The 16,572-nt window shown below is 37.0% G+C and overlaps 1 protein-coding gene across 3 annotated transcripts in view; it reads left to right on the forward strand.

The window, feature by feature from the left end:
• The window catches only part of DPYD (dihydropyrimidine dehydrogenase), a 777,563-nt gene that overhangs the window by 657,104 nt on the left and 103,887 nt on the right, over positions 1 to 16,572 (forward strand). For all 3 annotated transcript variants that reach the window (XM_004420800.3, XM_087446926.1, XM_087446934.1), the window contains one exon: positions 13,365 to 13,544. In XM_004420800.3, the coding sequence (XP_004420857.1) occupies positions 13,365 to 13,544 (180 nt within the window). The remainder of the gene's footprint in view (positions 1 to 13,364; positions 13,545 to 16,572) is intronic.

A 16,572-nucleotide genomic window follows, 5' to 3' on the forward strand; every position in this document is an offset into this window, starting at 1 on the left:
TTTGTAAGACAAAAGAAGATAATAGGTCTAAGGATCAAAATATCAAAACTCTGTTTCAGATAGCTGGCTTAATCCCACAGTGATAGACATGTCAGATATTATAATATTTAGCATATTTCCTCATGTGGAAAATGATGGGATTTCAGTTGTCATGCTTTAAGGGCATGAGCCATAATCTCATTATCATCTCCCTAAATCAATCACTACATCCTGGATGTTAACTCCATCCTGATCACACCAGATCCAGTAATGTATATGAGATGAGAGAAAAGTTCCATGACTCATCATTGGCCCCGAAAACAATGATGCAAGCTGAGAATCAATTTAATCACTGGCGAATTCAGTATGGCCAAATACACCACACATTGCACATGCCTGGACTTACAGAGCTAAATTAAGAATAATGTTGCATATTCATAGGGCCTGATGTATCTAAAACACACAAAGTAAATGTGAGTAATCTAGAGTTAAAAAAAAATAAGCCGGTTCTATTGCATACTAGAGCATTATATAATTAGGTAATGTTCCTTATAACAGCTTCAGAATATAAGCAATAGTTTAATTTACAGTGTGACATTTTATAGACAAGACTGAAACGTAAAACACATAAAATTCAACTTAGCTGCATTTACCTTATTTATTTTTTCTTTAATTCATATTCATATTCTAATTCATATTTAATTCTGATTCATATTCAATATTTATTTAAAGCCTCCCCACAATTTATTGTGGGGAAGGGACGGTAATCATATTTTAGTTTATGCTGTCAAAGCATGACAATTGAAATTCAGTCATTTCTTGGTCTCAACATTCTGTCTTATATGTTCATCTGTATGTGATAAGCTAATTGTTTACAACATAGGCGTGATCATTTTAGTCCTGGGGCTCATCGTAGTAACTTATCTTAGAAATCCGTCAGTATGGAGAGAAAACTCAAAAGGCACTAGTTTCACATTAAGATACACAATTAAGAACTTGAGTAGTTATTCTTACCTCTGAATGAGACCCACTGTGTCACACATACACCAAGAAAGCCTTCCTGGTAATTAATACTTCATAATTCTTATCTCATTTGGTCCTCACAATAGCTTTTTGAAGAAGACGCATTTTGACAGATATAAAACAAACAACATAACCCCAGGCTCCTGCAGTCAGAAGTTTTGTTTGACAATAGAATTTGAAAAGAAACCCAGAGGACTGCTTCATAAGTTAGTATCTATTGAATAAAAGAATAAATGAATGAGTGGGTAAATTTTGATTAATGGAGAAAGACTTTTTTGAAGTCTTTAAAATTGCTCTCTTATGATCAAAATCTAGGACGATCTATTAAACACTCCTGGCTACATCTCCAGAAAATAGAGAAGACCTTTACTGCACAGATGCAGCAATTTTGTGGGACATATATTAGAGGAGAACAAAGTATTTTAAATGCCAGTATTTGCACAAATCTGTTCAGTAGTAAATTTGATCACTTACCTTAAACTATTGAGAATAAGTTGATGAAGTTCTGAACTTTAAATTTAAAGTCTGAACTTGGAATAATTAAAGATAGAGAAAGAATTCTTTAAAATGAAAATATTGGTCCTGATCCAAGGAGACAACTAGACTGACCTGGATATGTGTGTGATGCAAAACCCAAAAAATTAAATAAGAGAATCCAGACACAAAACAGGATAGAGACCTTTGCCTTAGCTTCTCCTGGCTCTATTTTCATCTGTCCTTCATTGTAGCTAGCATCTAGACTGCTACATCTGAATATTTTAACATATAGGCATATATGTGTGAAAATTAGTCTAGAACATTGCATATATTGGCCTTGATACTGTAAGTTCAATCATTGCTAAATGATGTCTTTATAGAATTGAGTTACGTATTTGTTCAGTTCTTATGAAAGGGGACTACCAGAAGAGAAAGAATCAAATGACAGCTGCTGTCGAGATTCAGGTATCCAGACTGGGAACACCAGATAAGCAATAATCCTTCTACAGGCTCTGTCAAGTTTGACTGTGACAAATAGTACTCTGAGTATTAAGAAGAATGCTGAAGTAGAGCTGCTTCTTTGCATCCTGGAAAAGCATTGGTATACCCAAAGAATAGTTAAAGTAATAATGCAAAGAAATTAATGTTTAAATGGTGCAATGAGTGGCACAGACTCTAAATGCGGTAGAAGTTTAGATAAGAGTATTTTATTGTGGATTGATGTGAATTCTGAATTATGATATATTTGTATAAGTAGAGAGAGAGAAAAATGCATTATTGACAAGGAATGAAAGAGACTGGTGCTTGTCATTGAATGGTATTACTGTGATATCTTTATCTTGCTTCATTCCTTCATTCACTCATTCCTTTATTCACTGAACAAATCATATCCCGGGCACAGATCTTCATGTGCTCAACACTGGGTGCACAGTGATGAACAAAACAGATATAGTCTCTGCCCGTTTCACTGTCTCTCTGAAAGCTAGTGAAGGAGATCCAAACTATAATACCTGCCATACATGTATTTTAGGCACTGAACTCAATACTTGGGTATCTTTTTATTTGATATAATCCTCACAAGAACTCTTTTTTAGACAAATAGATAGACACATATATAATATATGTGTATGTATGTGTGTGTGTAAATTATACATATAATATATATTTTAAAATGCATATATATATTTATCCTCATTTTCACATGAGAGTCAGGTGCTTTTGTAGTGGTTCAAACAGAAAAGCAAGATTGCACAGTGGTTATGAGAAAGGGTTCTAGAAGCAGATTGACCCAGGATTTGAACCCTTGCTTTGCTGTTAATTAGCTGTGTGATCTTAGTCAGGGTCCTTAATCTCTGATCCTCTGTTTACACATGTGCTAATTGAAGAAAATAATAATCCTTACCTCATGGTGTTATTGTGAGGTTTAGATGTGGTGCTAGCACAGTGCTTGGAACAATAACCACTAAGTGAATTTCAGTCAAGTGCAGTAAGCCTAAAGGAATTTGCGTAAATCATAAAGAAATGATGGTTACAAAAAAACAGACTGTTAATTATGTAAAGTACATCAAACTATTCCACCCTTAGGTGGTTATGTCCAGCTTACAGGATTCAGATTTTGAGCAGTCCTTTGCCCTTCCTATCCTTCTTGAGTTTTTCTTACACCAAAGACCCTTGGAGGCCAAGGGGAATGCTTTAAACCTGGGGTTATCTGAATCAGGTCAGGTCTCTGAGGTTCTGAATCCCCACCTAAGCAATAAAGGCCCGTGACTTCAATCCAATGTTAATGTTCTGAGGTCTGCACAAGTACCTGAAGGACCAGAAGTTTAAACGGAACCAAAAGCGACACAGCATTTTAGAATGCGTTCCATGAGGATAAGTGACAATCTCCCTCTAGTCTAAAGATGGGAGAAAACCCTTTAATTAGTAAGGGAATCATAGATCCAAGTCTGTCCAGGACAGTTTTAGTTTATGCTGATTGTCCTGGTGTTTTCATAATTAGTTTCCCTGTGTACTCTCAAGTGTCACGGTTTGTATGGTAAATTATATGGTCACATCTAAGCATCTTCCTAAAACCCTCAGCCTAGAACTTTTACTGGTGTTAGTAATCTTTCTTTAGGTTAATTGTCATATTCACAAATCCTAAAATATGTGCCCTTTTAGTGAGAAATGCACAAATAAAATTGCTTCTTTGGTCATTGCATACATTCATCTGTAACCATGTTCCAGTAATCCATCTTCGAAGGCTGAAAGCCAGGCATTTTATTTAGGTTCTTGGTTTTCGTTAATTTAAAAAACAAAAAAAAAACCTAGCATACAATTTATTTCCTTGGTTTTTCCACGAAACCACAATCTTTGTGAGCCTCATATTTCCACCTGCATAGTAAAGGAATTAAGAACAAGTCTTTAATATTTTTTAAAAAGCTACTTTTTAAAAATACAAACCTTTCTGCTTTGCTTCTCCAGCCCTCCAGAGGTATGCACTATGCTTTCAGTGTATTAACTTGAACATTGGTGGGTTTTTTTTTTTTTCTACAGCGCTTAACTCTTAAATAGATTATTCATTCTTAATCAGCTGAACTTTGTCCAACTTTTGTGGCCCAGACTGTATTGGCAACTCAGTCAAGATTGTTGACTCACTGATAATAGCCACACACTACTCTCACAAATTTGTGTTTTTATCAGTAATAGATTAACCATCAAATCAACTACTGAATTGTGAGTGCTTTGAGTTAAGAGGTGGATAGTGTTATCTGAGATGCTGTTTTCACGTTAATAACACTTTTCTCATTGCAGGCAAATTGTCCTCTTTTCTTGGAGAGTCGAATGTCTGCTTATATTATTGAGTAACCACATACCTTTATCCATCTTCAAGGTCCAGAAAAAAATTTCCATGGGTTAATTTGCCCGATAGACTTTTCCTCTCTAGACATTATGACTTATTCTCCTTCTGTCATCCAAACCCCATGTGGTATTTTGGTAAATGATATTGTAAATCAAGTTTTCCCAGCTGTGTTGACTCTGTTGAAAAAGAGAGATTGCCTAAAATTATGGACTTTAGTCATCTGACAACTATTGTTTGGATGTTTAGTTTCCTTTTCTTGGTCACTTTTATCATGGGAGGTGCCGAGCTTGCACGATGCTACGTGCAAACCCTTGCCCCACCACCTGTGTTACTGCAGAGTAATTGAAAACTACTGTGGTAACTGGTGCTGCACCACAGCAGTATCCCAGGATGGTGAGAATCTTTTTTGGGAGAAAATTCTACAGCTTCTGAAACAAAGTGGCTGAGCTTCCTCAGACTGCAGCCACAGCCCCTAACCAAAGAATGGGCTGTGTAGGAGCCCAGCCCTGGTGTGTAGAGGACTCCGGATCTTGCCTCAGTCTTTGTAGTCTTGTATTTATGTCTGTGGGGAATCAGGACCATAGACAGCAATGACTTCAATGAGGCAGGATGGCCATCACCCTTGTTTGGCCCTACATGTTGTGCCTGGCTCACCCATTTTATCTCTAGCCCTTATAGAAGGCAGACAGAGGTGCTGTGACTCTGTATGGTTCTTTTTTATTATTGTTTTCTTGGTTCGGGTTATTATTGAGATCTGAATCCAGTTGGAGCTGATTTTGTAAAGGACAGATACAAGGAAGAGGACAGAGGCAATCTCATCCGCAGGGCACATCCCTTTGACTAATCAGCTCAGGCCATCTTCATCAAGTTGTGTCATCAACAGAGTGCAACACAGAAGCTCAGTCCCATAGTGCTGTTCTGAATAATAGTCGAGTGGATGGCCCGTCACCTACGCTGCCTTTGAGAAAATACTTAGAGAATTGATGATTATATTCTGGTTGGCAAAATATGGTCTGGATCCCAGTACAAAATACCTTGGAAACACTTTATTCTCTTCAGTATGTCTTCAGCTGAACTTGGGTTAAGAAATTAATCATATACAGAATGACCACAGATGGACATTGAAAAATAGCCTTGAAGCTTCATAAAATTTCTTCCTGATTGGGGAAAAAGGGGCATTCGTATACTTAGAATTTGTCAGAGAATATGTAATTTAAAAGGCTAGATAAAAGGATAAGTAATGTGATGGACAATGAAATATATAATATACAAAACAGAACAAGTTAAATGACTCCTATATCTTTAGGATTTACCAATGAGTAGCAATTAAAGGAGAATGGTGAAAAAAATTTAATAAGCAGAACTGCTTATCCATCAGGCTTTTTCTAAGCTGAACCTTTGAAAAACAACATCTGTGGGGCTATTTGTTTGTTGTTCTTTTTTTCCCCAATCCAATTTGCTGTGGTCAGAACGTAGAAAACTGAACTCAAAGCCAGATTTCTTAATAGGATGGCACTTGGACAGCTATTTTACTTAGTGATCCTGTGCAGTTTAGTAGCAAAGCTGAAATAAGCCCTCTCCTTTTGGGGAAAACAAGATGGTATTCTGCTGAATGCTAAAATTTTATCACGTTGGGGAAAAAAAAGCTGCTTGAGAGACCTAAGAGTATAAAAGCATTTGAGATCTCAGAAGGAGTTTAAATCAATGCACTGCCACAGTTACAGAGCAGATGAAAGAGCCTGCTGTCTCAATTGCCAGGAAACTACTTAGAAACTCTCACTTTGATTTCTTCACGTAGTCCGTTACATTACTGCTAAATGCAATATATAGGGACATCATGACTTTGATGTTGTACAGCTCCAACAAATGGAAACTAATGTGATAGAACAACTAAGATTTGTGGTTTTATGTGGATATACAAATATATCCCTGTCTAGCTCCCTATGTGCTATGTATCTCCAGGGGCTGTCTTTTCACCTATAGCTTTATAAAATTATAATTTTGGTGTTTTATTTATGAATTTTAGTAAGCAGTGCCATGTTTATGTAGTACCAAAAACTCATAAGGGGATAGTGTTATTCTGAAGTATTACTTTAACAATATGTATTGTACACCACTTTCAAAAGTACAATGTAGTTTTATACGTCTGTTCATCAGTACTGGTCAGAACTCAATTCAGTGAGGAATTACTTGTTCCATGCCTTCGGAATAGCTGATGTTTTTAATCAGTGGGTGTGGACAGATAGAATTGGAAACTACATTTCCATCCAAAAGTAGCAGAGGTCTGTTTTCCAGTTTTAGTAGTAAACCTTCGAGTGGTCATTCAATTATTAAGATCCTATATTTTAAAAATCTATGAGTTTCTGCCATTATTCATTAAATAATATATTTGAAATCATTTTGCAGTAGTGTGCTTCTTCTTATGAAAATTATAAGTATGTGCTTATTTAATTATGTAAGACTTACCAAGTTTAAGATTTGAAATTTATAGAAATAAGAGCAGAAGTCAGAAGATCTGAATCTGACCATTGACTCAACCACATGCTAATCTTTTGAGTTGGGGCATAGAATTCAATGTTAGTTTCAATTCCCTCATTTAGTAAACAATTCTGTCTTCCTCTCAGAATTGGTGCACGTACTAAGATGATACTTGAGAGGCAGTGCTGTAGTGGAGAGGACTTCAGACCAGGTGGGGAGACCAGCACTGCCTCTGACTAGCTGGTGACCATGAACAGATCATTTAACCTTTCCAGACTCCTAATCTGTGAAATAAGGAGGCCAGTCTGAAAAATGTCTAAGTTCCCTTTTGTCTTATTTGTCAGCATGCTTTGAAAACTGTAAATCACTATAAAAATATTTCTGGCTTTTTGACAGCTTGCTTTGAAAACTATGAGCACGATGTAAAATATTGCAGGTGTTTTACATTGTTTAAACAGTTTAACCTTTTATCAAAATAGGTTAATAAAGGGAGATGATAGGATCATTTTTTTCTTTTTCTGGGAAATCTTGAAGCATTTGACGGATAATCCTTTTCATTCAGTGTTTCTTCTATGGAACATGTTCATGGGAAAACTCTTGACTCCTTCCAGTTACATAGGCCTCTGTTATTAGTGTATTTTGGAATGTGATAAACATTGCAGAACAATTTCCATTTTTGCTTAAATATAGTTACTCTCCAATATTCCTTTTACTAATGAATTTACAGTAACTTTGAGACTCCTTTGGACTTAAATTGTAACATATATTTTACTTGCATATAGCCTGGTGGCACACATTTCTAAGACCTGGAGTGTAGTTTGTCCACTTATGTGGTAAGAAATGAAAAAGGATACTTATGATCATGGGTTCATCTGAGTTGTGTCTAATAGTTCAAGATCCCTGTTTAAAAACCTTGTCACATTTTAAAACATCACTTGAAACATGTGCTGCTTTACTACACGAAAACATGTGCCAGCCCTGTGGTATTCTGCTTCTGTAGAACTCTTCTTTGCCAAATTATTTTCCTGGGATTAGTATTTTTAATTCAATTCAGATTGTAGTTGCTACCTTCCTAGTAGATTGTCTTGTACATTTCAAAGACGTTGTTTTTTTCTTTAGAAGCAAAACTTTCCATTTTGACCTCTACTAGGCACTTTAAATTCTAGATTATCTGATAATAACTATGTATTAATTTATTAACTATAAATATTTAATCTCCATTTTTAAGTGAAGAAAGTTGCTCATACTTATGTAGCTAAGATGTAGTTTAAACCCGATTCTGCCTGACTTCTATATGCATGCTCTTAACCTCTGGGCTCTACTACTTGGTATGGCATAAAAACCACTAGATTGGACTTTAAGAAATAGTTCTTCAAGTCCAAGCTCTTTCCATTTTTAAAGTAAGACTATTATCCTCTCTCCTGCCTAACTCATAGGCTTATTCTGAGTATTTAAAAAAATAATATAAGAGATTTTTAAGATGTAAATCACCATAAATAGGTAATTTACTATTAATGTGGTTAATCTCATTTAATGAGAAATAATGAGAAAGGAATAGCACCCCACAACCCTCTGACACCTTCCAGGTATTCGTACTGTCACTTTGCATAGACAGACTTCGATTAATGTGCCTGCACCTAAAGTGAAAATTCAGGGCACTGTGTCAGACGTCTGGAGGAGACTATTTGGTGGCCATGGGAGCTTTATGGCACACCTCAAATCATGCTACACAGGGGGCTACCACCTACTCAGCCCCTGCACGGGGCTGGTCCCGCTGAGACTCCAGGGGCCCCTATTTGAAACAGCTCGCTACAGGGATGTTCACACTTATGGAAATAATTAATGGTGGCAATGATCCTTATAATGGCACCTGATGCCCTGCTGCGAAGAAAGATAAACCAGCCTTCACCATAAAGAACTTACAAATTATACTAAGCAAACATGTTAGCAGCTATTAAGAGTCCTAATCAGAGCTGTTAAACAAACAATTAAGAGATGTCATATAAAATACACCCATTTAGGAATAGCAGCTACATGTTTGGAGTTTTAAAAGGAACCATTTACCTTTGAGATACAGATAAAGACCTCAGTGGAGTGTAAAGGTTAGGCAAGAACAAGGCACCTTTCTGAGCAGATCCAGCTTCTGAGCATCCGATCCCACGGACGAAGATCTGTTTCCAATGGTGCACTTGCATCCTAAGATTTATTTTGGGTCTCATTAATATTTAATCAGAAAATTACTCTTGTTTCTTCAGACGTGACTTCTTATTATAAGTAGTGCTTCTGTAAAGGGCCATGAAAATGTACTATTACAATCTACCAGCAAAAATCAAGTAGAAATTATTTGTCTGGAAGAAATTTACTTTGGAGACAGCATGTCAGGTTAAGATGAGATTCATCCCTACCAGCACTTAAAACCTGCTATTCTAAGTGTGGCCCAGCAGCACCAGTACCACCTGGGAGCTTGTCACAAATGCAAGAGTTGAGCCTCTCTCCAAACCTACAGAATCACAATCTGCATTTTAGTAAGATCCTCAGATAATTAAATGTATATTCAAGTTTTAAAAGAAAATATCAATGTGCAAAATTCCTATTACTAGAAATTCTGTCAGGAAAATTAATGTTTAATCTTATCAGAGAGTAAAAATTAAATTACTCACTTTAGGGAGGTAAAGAAATAGGGTGGCATTTGCTTTATAATGAAATCTGTCTGAAGTGGTCCCCTTCGGCACCCATGTCTAATGGTGGCTTCTAGGGTTTCCAGCATAGCACACCATCCCAGCCGTATTCAGTCACCATCTTGTAGTCTCTCTTCTCTCTTCAGGTTTTGTGTCCCCTTCCCATACTCATTATAGCTCCCAATTATGTAGAACACTAATGCTATAGAATAAAGAGCCTAGGAGAGGGTGAGAAAGAGGGAGTCTTCCTAGCCTTAGGCCCTCCTGTGTACTTCCATAGTTAAAATACTACTTCTTAAAAGTCTACGTTTTGATCATTCCAACACCACTTGGCTGAATCTACCATATACAAATGGTGCCGTGTTTGTGGATTAAGAGAATTAGCGGCTTTTGTATCTTCTTTCTGGACAAATCAAGGATGACTGAGATTAAACTTTACTACTCATACAAAGCATGCAAACTATCTAGATTTCTTTTAGCACTAGGTTTTTACAACAGTCATGCACATCTCATAAAGGATATGACATGATGTGATTTTTAAAATCTGATTTCTTATGTTCATATGGTGAACTATTTTAAGGCTATAGTAAAAGCATACCCATAAGCATATACTACAAAAAAGTAAAATCTCACAGTGAACAAAGAGGATTGAGCAAAGCATCAGTTGACTTTTACAGTTAAAAAAAAATATCCTGGGGCCGGCCCGGTGGCGCAAGCGGTTAAGTGTGTGCGCTCTGCTGCGGTGGCCCAGGGTTGGCCGGTTCGGACCCCGGGCGCGCACCGATGCACCACTTGTCAGGCCATGCTGTGGCGGCGTCCCATATAAAGTGGAGGAAGATGGACACGGATGTTAGCCCAGGGCCAGTCTTCCTCAGCAAAAAAAGAGGAGGATTGGCAGATGTTAGCACAGGGCTGATCTCCTCACCAAAAAAAAAAATATATGTATATCCTGTGGAGGAAATTATAATGATATGCTTTATAATTGTTCTGGAAAAAGAAATCAACTCTAAGAAAGTTATAACAGTCCTAATTAATGCTCAAATTGTTTCTCCAGAGAAATAGATTTTTTTTATGTAACATAAATGGGCTTCATAGAAAATATTCTTGCCTGTATTTAGTGGTTATTCGATGTTCTTTCCTACATCGTGGCAACATGCAGCACTTCAAAATAGGAAATGAAGGGTTTTTTGTTTCTGCTTTTTGGTTTTGCTTTGTTGTTCTTACTCATATTATACAAGTAAGAAGGTTAATAAAACAGGAGGACATTGACAATTTTCATCTAGCAGTATGGATTTTTCAAAACAATAGTTATATTTGAGTTGAAGATAATTTGATCATTTAAAAAAAACATGTGTTTGATTCATGGAAGAGTTGAAGGAAAAGATAATTGTAGTTACATTAAAACAAACAGTTTTTCCCCTGTCGATCTCTATATTATAGTGACATTAGAGTGCATGGTCATGAGTCCTGGCTCTACCACTTTCTAACCATGTGGCCTGGGGCAAGTCATTTAACTTCTCTAAGACTCAATTTCCTCATCTGTAAAGTAAGGCTAAAATTTAAGCCTAATTCTTAGGGTTATTTTGAAGACTAACTGAGATAATACAGTAAAAAGTGTTTAACAGAGTGCCTGGCCCATAATAAGAGCTCACATCATGTTAGAGATTACATTTTTTTATTCTTATCACACCATCGTTCAGCCAATTTTGACAGAAATTTAATACATGGAAGTCATTCTGTCTTATTCTGAAGTGTGAAATGGCCACATCCCCCTAAAACATAGCTATTTCCATCCTTTAAAAATTAAGATACAAAGCCCTTCTACCTATACCCCTAGCTCTCCTCTTTCTTTTACTGGAGCCAAACTTCTTATAAGAGCAGTCTGTCTCCATACCTTCAGTTCTTCAATCCTCACCTACTCCTCAACCCACCATAAAATGGCTTCTGTCCTGTTGTAGAGCTTCTCCCCTATAAATGCAAATGTCAATCAGTTTCTTTCTGATTGCTAAATCCAGTGATCACTTTTCAGCTCTGATGTTATTGGCCTTCATGCAGCACTTGACATCTTTCTTGATGCTGTCTTGGATCTCTCTTGCTTAGTGTCCTTCATGATCTTTTTTAGCCTTCCTTTTCAATGCTGGCATTCCCAGAATTCCCCACTTGGCCTTTTTTTACATATATGTCTTGAAATCACTACCACTTCTTGCTGAAAACTCCTAAGTATATATATTTTTTGCCCCTTTCTCTCCCTCTGTCTACTTCTCATTCCATATCCAGAATCCCTTAGTGTGTTTTCAATAAATTCTCTCAACCATCTTAGCAACAGCTAGGTATCAGGTAGTATGGTAGGCCTAAAGATTACAATAAAGTTTCTTAATCAGAGACCCAGAAGGCTTTAAGAGACCTTGAGATAGAATCTGATTTATTCTCCTATTTTCAGGTATTTCCTTATTTTCATTCATGTATGACATGATTTTACTTTCTTGGCTGCCATTGCCAGATACCATGATATATATGCTAAGAATTAACATCTGGGAAAATGGGATAGAAATGAGTTTTGCTTTGCTTAGCTTTTTTTGGATGGTGGCTTCTTGGTATTGATTTGGAATACAGATAAGGAGAGGTGTTAATGCTATATTGTAAATTTTGAATCTGAAATGCTTAGTGGGCCTTCTGGGTGAAGAGGTCCTACTGGCAGTTGTAAATGAGTCTCTGGAGTCTACATGTGGTGTCAAAATTGGAGAGGTGTCTTTGGAAATAATCATCTTAGAAGTGCTTATCTAAACTCACCTTCTTCAAGCTCTAACTCAAATCCTAACACACAACCTCAAGTATAGTTTTATTGGAAGGATCCTAATTTCTCAGATTCAGCCTTCCATAACGCTACAAATTTTTTAATCTCTATTTTCTGACATATGGCCACTCAAGTTAAAAAATCTCTTCTGAATTATCGATTCATTCAACATATATTTATTGACAGCAGAATAAGTGACACCCCTGTGCTAGTCACTTGGGATAATATAGTGACTGAGATAAATATGGGTTCTTCTCTTCTGAAGCTTCAGTCTATTTGAGGAGTGAGCTTTCAATCAAATAATCATGCAATAATTATTAGAAGATGTATGAGTAAAAGAAGGCTTTAACCTATGGTGGGCTCCTGGAGGCCTCCTTGAAGAAGTGATATTTACCATGAGACTGAGGAAGAACTGGTAGTTAGCCATGTGTAGAAGGGAAAGGCATTCTAGGCAGCAAGATCTTATGAAAAGGTCTTGAGGCAAAGAAAGAATGTGGCAACTTTGAGGAAAAGAGGAAAGACCTGTGTTATTAGAGCACAGTGAACAAAAAGGAGAACAATAGTAGATGAGGCTGAAGAGGTAGGCAAGGGTCATGATGGTTGAGTTAACTGATGAACAGCACTCCAGCCTCAGCATGATCACCTCCAGACACAAGAACTACCTCTAGATGGTACGTTCTAATGGAGGAAAATGAGAGAGTTAAAATGTCCTTTCTTATGTTTTGCTGAATTTGACTCCTTGGAAATGCAGCTGATTGAATGTAATTTTTAACAACCATACTGAGGTATACCTGACATACAGTAAACTGCACATATTTAAAGTGCACAATCTGATAAGTTTTGAAATATGTACACACCTGTGTCACCATCACCACATCAAGTTTATGAAAATATTCATCATCCCTGAAAGTTTCGTTGTGCCCCTTTGCAGTCCCTCCCTCGCCACCACTCCCATCCACAGGCAATGATTGATGTGCCATGCGTAGAACAGTGCCTGGCCCAAAAAATAAATTTTGTTGAATAAATGAAAAGTGAGTCCGTTTTGAGATTAGCTCTTAGTTTGACATTTGGTTGGTTGCTCCATATTTTCTAGGTATGCAGTGCTATTCAGAATCAGGATTTCACTGTGATTGAAGACTACTGCACTGGCCTCAAAGCCCTGCTTTATCTGAAAAGCATTGAAGAACTACAAGACTGGGAGGGGCAGAGTCCAGCCACTGTGAGTCACCAGAAAGGGAAACCAGTTCCTCGGATTCCTGAACTCATGGGGCAGGTATGTGCTCACCCCTTCTGTGCTGTCCTTGAGAACTCTGCCTTGGTCACTTTCTATTTCAAGTCTGTTTGCCCTCCCACCATCTCACAGGCAGAGGAAACACAGTGCCTATTGGATGTGATTTCTACAGTAGAATCATTCTGAAGGAGGCTTGATTACAGCTATGTGATAGGTCTGCGAGTTACATTTTTATAAAACCCATAAAACACAAGGTCATATAAAAGAAAAAGATTGAAGTTTGTAGTGTAAATTGCCTCCAAATTTTTGCGTGCTGTGGTGATGACTGGCATTCTTTCCAGTGGGAGGCTGGAAATTTCTTTATTCTTTAACAAGCTCTGGAAATTATAACATTACCTTTCTATTTGCAAGACAATCAAATCACTGAAGCTCTGAATAATATGATGAAGTTCTCAAAATTAAAATCTAATCAGTATCTTTTGTAACTGCTTCTGTTATGTGGTTAAACCTGGGCTCAAAAGGTTATGTCCCAACTTTCTCACTAACTGCTATTTTCAGAGAAATGTATACTACATTTACATTTTGTATAATACAATGATTTTAGCAAATCTTTTCTAAAACAACATTCAGCATTTCGCCTTTGTGTTTCCTTTGTATTATTCTAAATAGACAACCATTGTCAGAAGACGTTTCTTGAGTCCTGAATGAGGGGTGGAAGAAATGATAATTCTTAGTCTTTTCAGCTTGTCACTACATCAATAATTAACTTTAAAAAAAAGAGAGGCAAGTATAAAAAGATTCTTTAAGGAAGCATTTAATAATTCAAATGAGTCTTAACTTGAAACAGGTCACATGAAAAAGAATGGAAAACCAAACCCTGGGTACTGTGCCTTAGATGGCAGGGTTAGGGACTCAGAAAGAAGAAGCAAAATATCATATAACTGACTTACATTTGGCTGGTTTTAATGGAAAATATCACTGTTCCTCTCCTAACAGATAGCCAAAAATAAGGGCTTCTTGAAAAATAATATGTATGATTGCAAGTCTAGTAATGAAAAACAAAAGTGAGAAAGCAATATCTTACAGTGTGGATTCCAGGAAAATATCGTGATGAATGACTCCATTAGTGGCAATCAAACAGAAAGGCTGGGTGACATTAATATTTATAATATTGTAATCAGCAAGACTGTGCCTAAGCAGCATTATTAGTTAACTAATCATATTATCATAAACTGAGTCTGCAGTATTTAGACAGTGAGTGTTCTTGCCTTTATCAATGACTATCAATATCCTAAGGTTGTTCATAACTAAAAAAAATTCACATGTAACTTTACAGTCATTCAATGTAAATATCTCAAGTAAATTATTTCTGACATGATAGTTTGGATAGTTTATGACCATCTATAAAAGCATTGCCTCAAATTTGAGAGGTTGCTATGCAATCTGAAATGTCAGTAGCTGCGTTACACTGTGCCATTTTGTTTTTAAGGACTTCCATACTCATTTCACAACTTACATATTCAAATAAAAGATGGATAATGATGGAGACACTCGTGTCAGTGACATAAGTGGAAATTGATTTTCCGATAGTTTGAATCTAGATTCAGACTTTATTTTGGTAAGGCTAGCCTTGGTCAAAATCGTAACTGTAATATTCAGCATTATCATTTGTTTAAAAAAATAGATTTTTCCCTATGTTATTATATTAGCAATTCATTTCTCAACACTAAGTTGAGGAGCAAGCAGATGGGCTGGTAAGAGATCTATGCTCCTGGATTCTCTGGTGTGGGCTGACATGACTAAAACAATAGGTGACTATCCCCTTCAGGTTAATATCCGTGATAGCGAGTCAAAGCGCTCTGGATCCAAGATACAGGTGGCTTCGTAATTGTTCCTTCCTAGTGCTGCTGGTGTGTGTGTGTGTGTGTCTTTGAAAACAACTCATATCATACTCTCATTAACTAAAGAATAAAATGCTGCTTCTTATGTTGTTTTCATGCTGTAGGGAAAACAAGAGACGATATAGACCCTTTTTACAAAGATCCACTAGATGTAGCTGGCTTCTTTAGACAGGAAAGATTTGTTTGGAAAGCACAGTTGTTACTCTACTTAATCTTTCACTCAGAGGTCAGGCTAGAATAAATTAGAGTAGAAATTTAGAAGAAACCAATTACAATTCAGTGTTTGAAGATGGAGAGAAAATGAGACTTTAGCCATGGAAACAAGGATTTGGCCAAATTAGTCATGTTATCTTTCAAGTAATTAGTATATTTAATATACTCTTCCTATGCATACCTCACTTATTAATTGATTCAACTTCCCAAGAAATGTTTCCTCAGGGGGCTTTGGAAGGGTGAGAAGTCAGGCATTTATAGTTTGCTCTGGTCTTATGATGCAAGTTGTATAGATCTGTGCCTGCAAGTGTGAGAGCAAATCCCATAGAAGAGCAGTCACCAGCTTTGCCACACCACAGAGCTGTTGATCCTGAACTATTGATGCTTAAAAACCATGTGGCATGCTTGTGAAAAATGTAGACTCCCAGGCCCCCCACCCAGAGATCCTGATTTAATTGGTCAGAGGTGAGTCCAGGAATCTGCTTTTTAATGTTGTGATTCTGATAGAGGGATCCAAGGATCCACATCACCAAAAGGAATGAAGAAGAGAATAGCATTAGAATATAGTCAGAGATTGAGAAGTTAGCAATGAGACCAACACAAGCTTCTCTTGATGGAGGAAGCTGGCAATAAATGAGTTTGAGCTGGAAGAGAAATGAAATAGAGAGTCAGGAGAGGAAATCCAGAGAAGCAGCACACTGGGTTCTCAATGGGCAGAGGTTGAAAATTCCCAGTGAGGAACCTGGGGCAGAGAATTAGTAAGCAGTTGGGTCAAAGACATGTAAGCAAAAAGAATTGTGAGGACAGAGACACTTTACTATCAAAGGGATAACATCCAGAGTCCACGCAGACAGTCAGCAATAAGGAAATCTGGGAGGATAAGGAAGCAGAGACTATTCACGGTATCATGAGAAAGGAAGGGTCTCAGTAGCAAAACACCCTGTTATTTTTTACTA

The sequence above is a fragment of the Ceratotherium simum genome, chromosome 2 (genome assembly GCF_057802395.1).
Source record: "Ceratotherium simum simum isolate JZ-2026a chromosome 2, ASM5780239v1, whole genome shotgun sequence".
Classification (NCBI taxonomy): domain Eukaryota; kingdom Metazoa; phylum Chordata; class Mammalia; order Perissodactyla; family Rhinocerotidae; genus Ceratotherium; species Ceratotherium simum.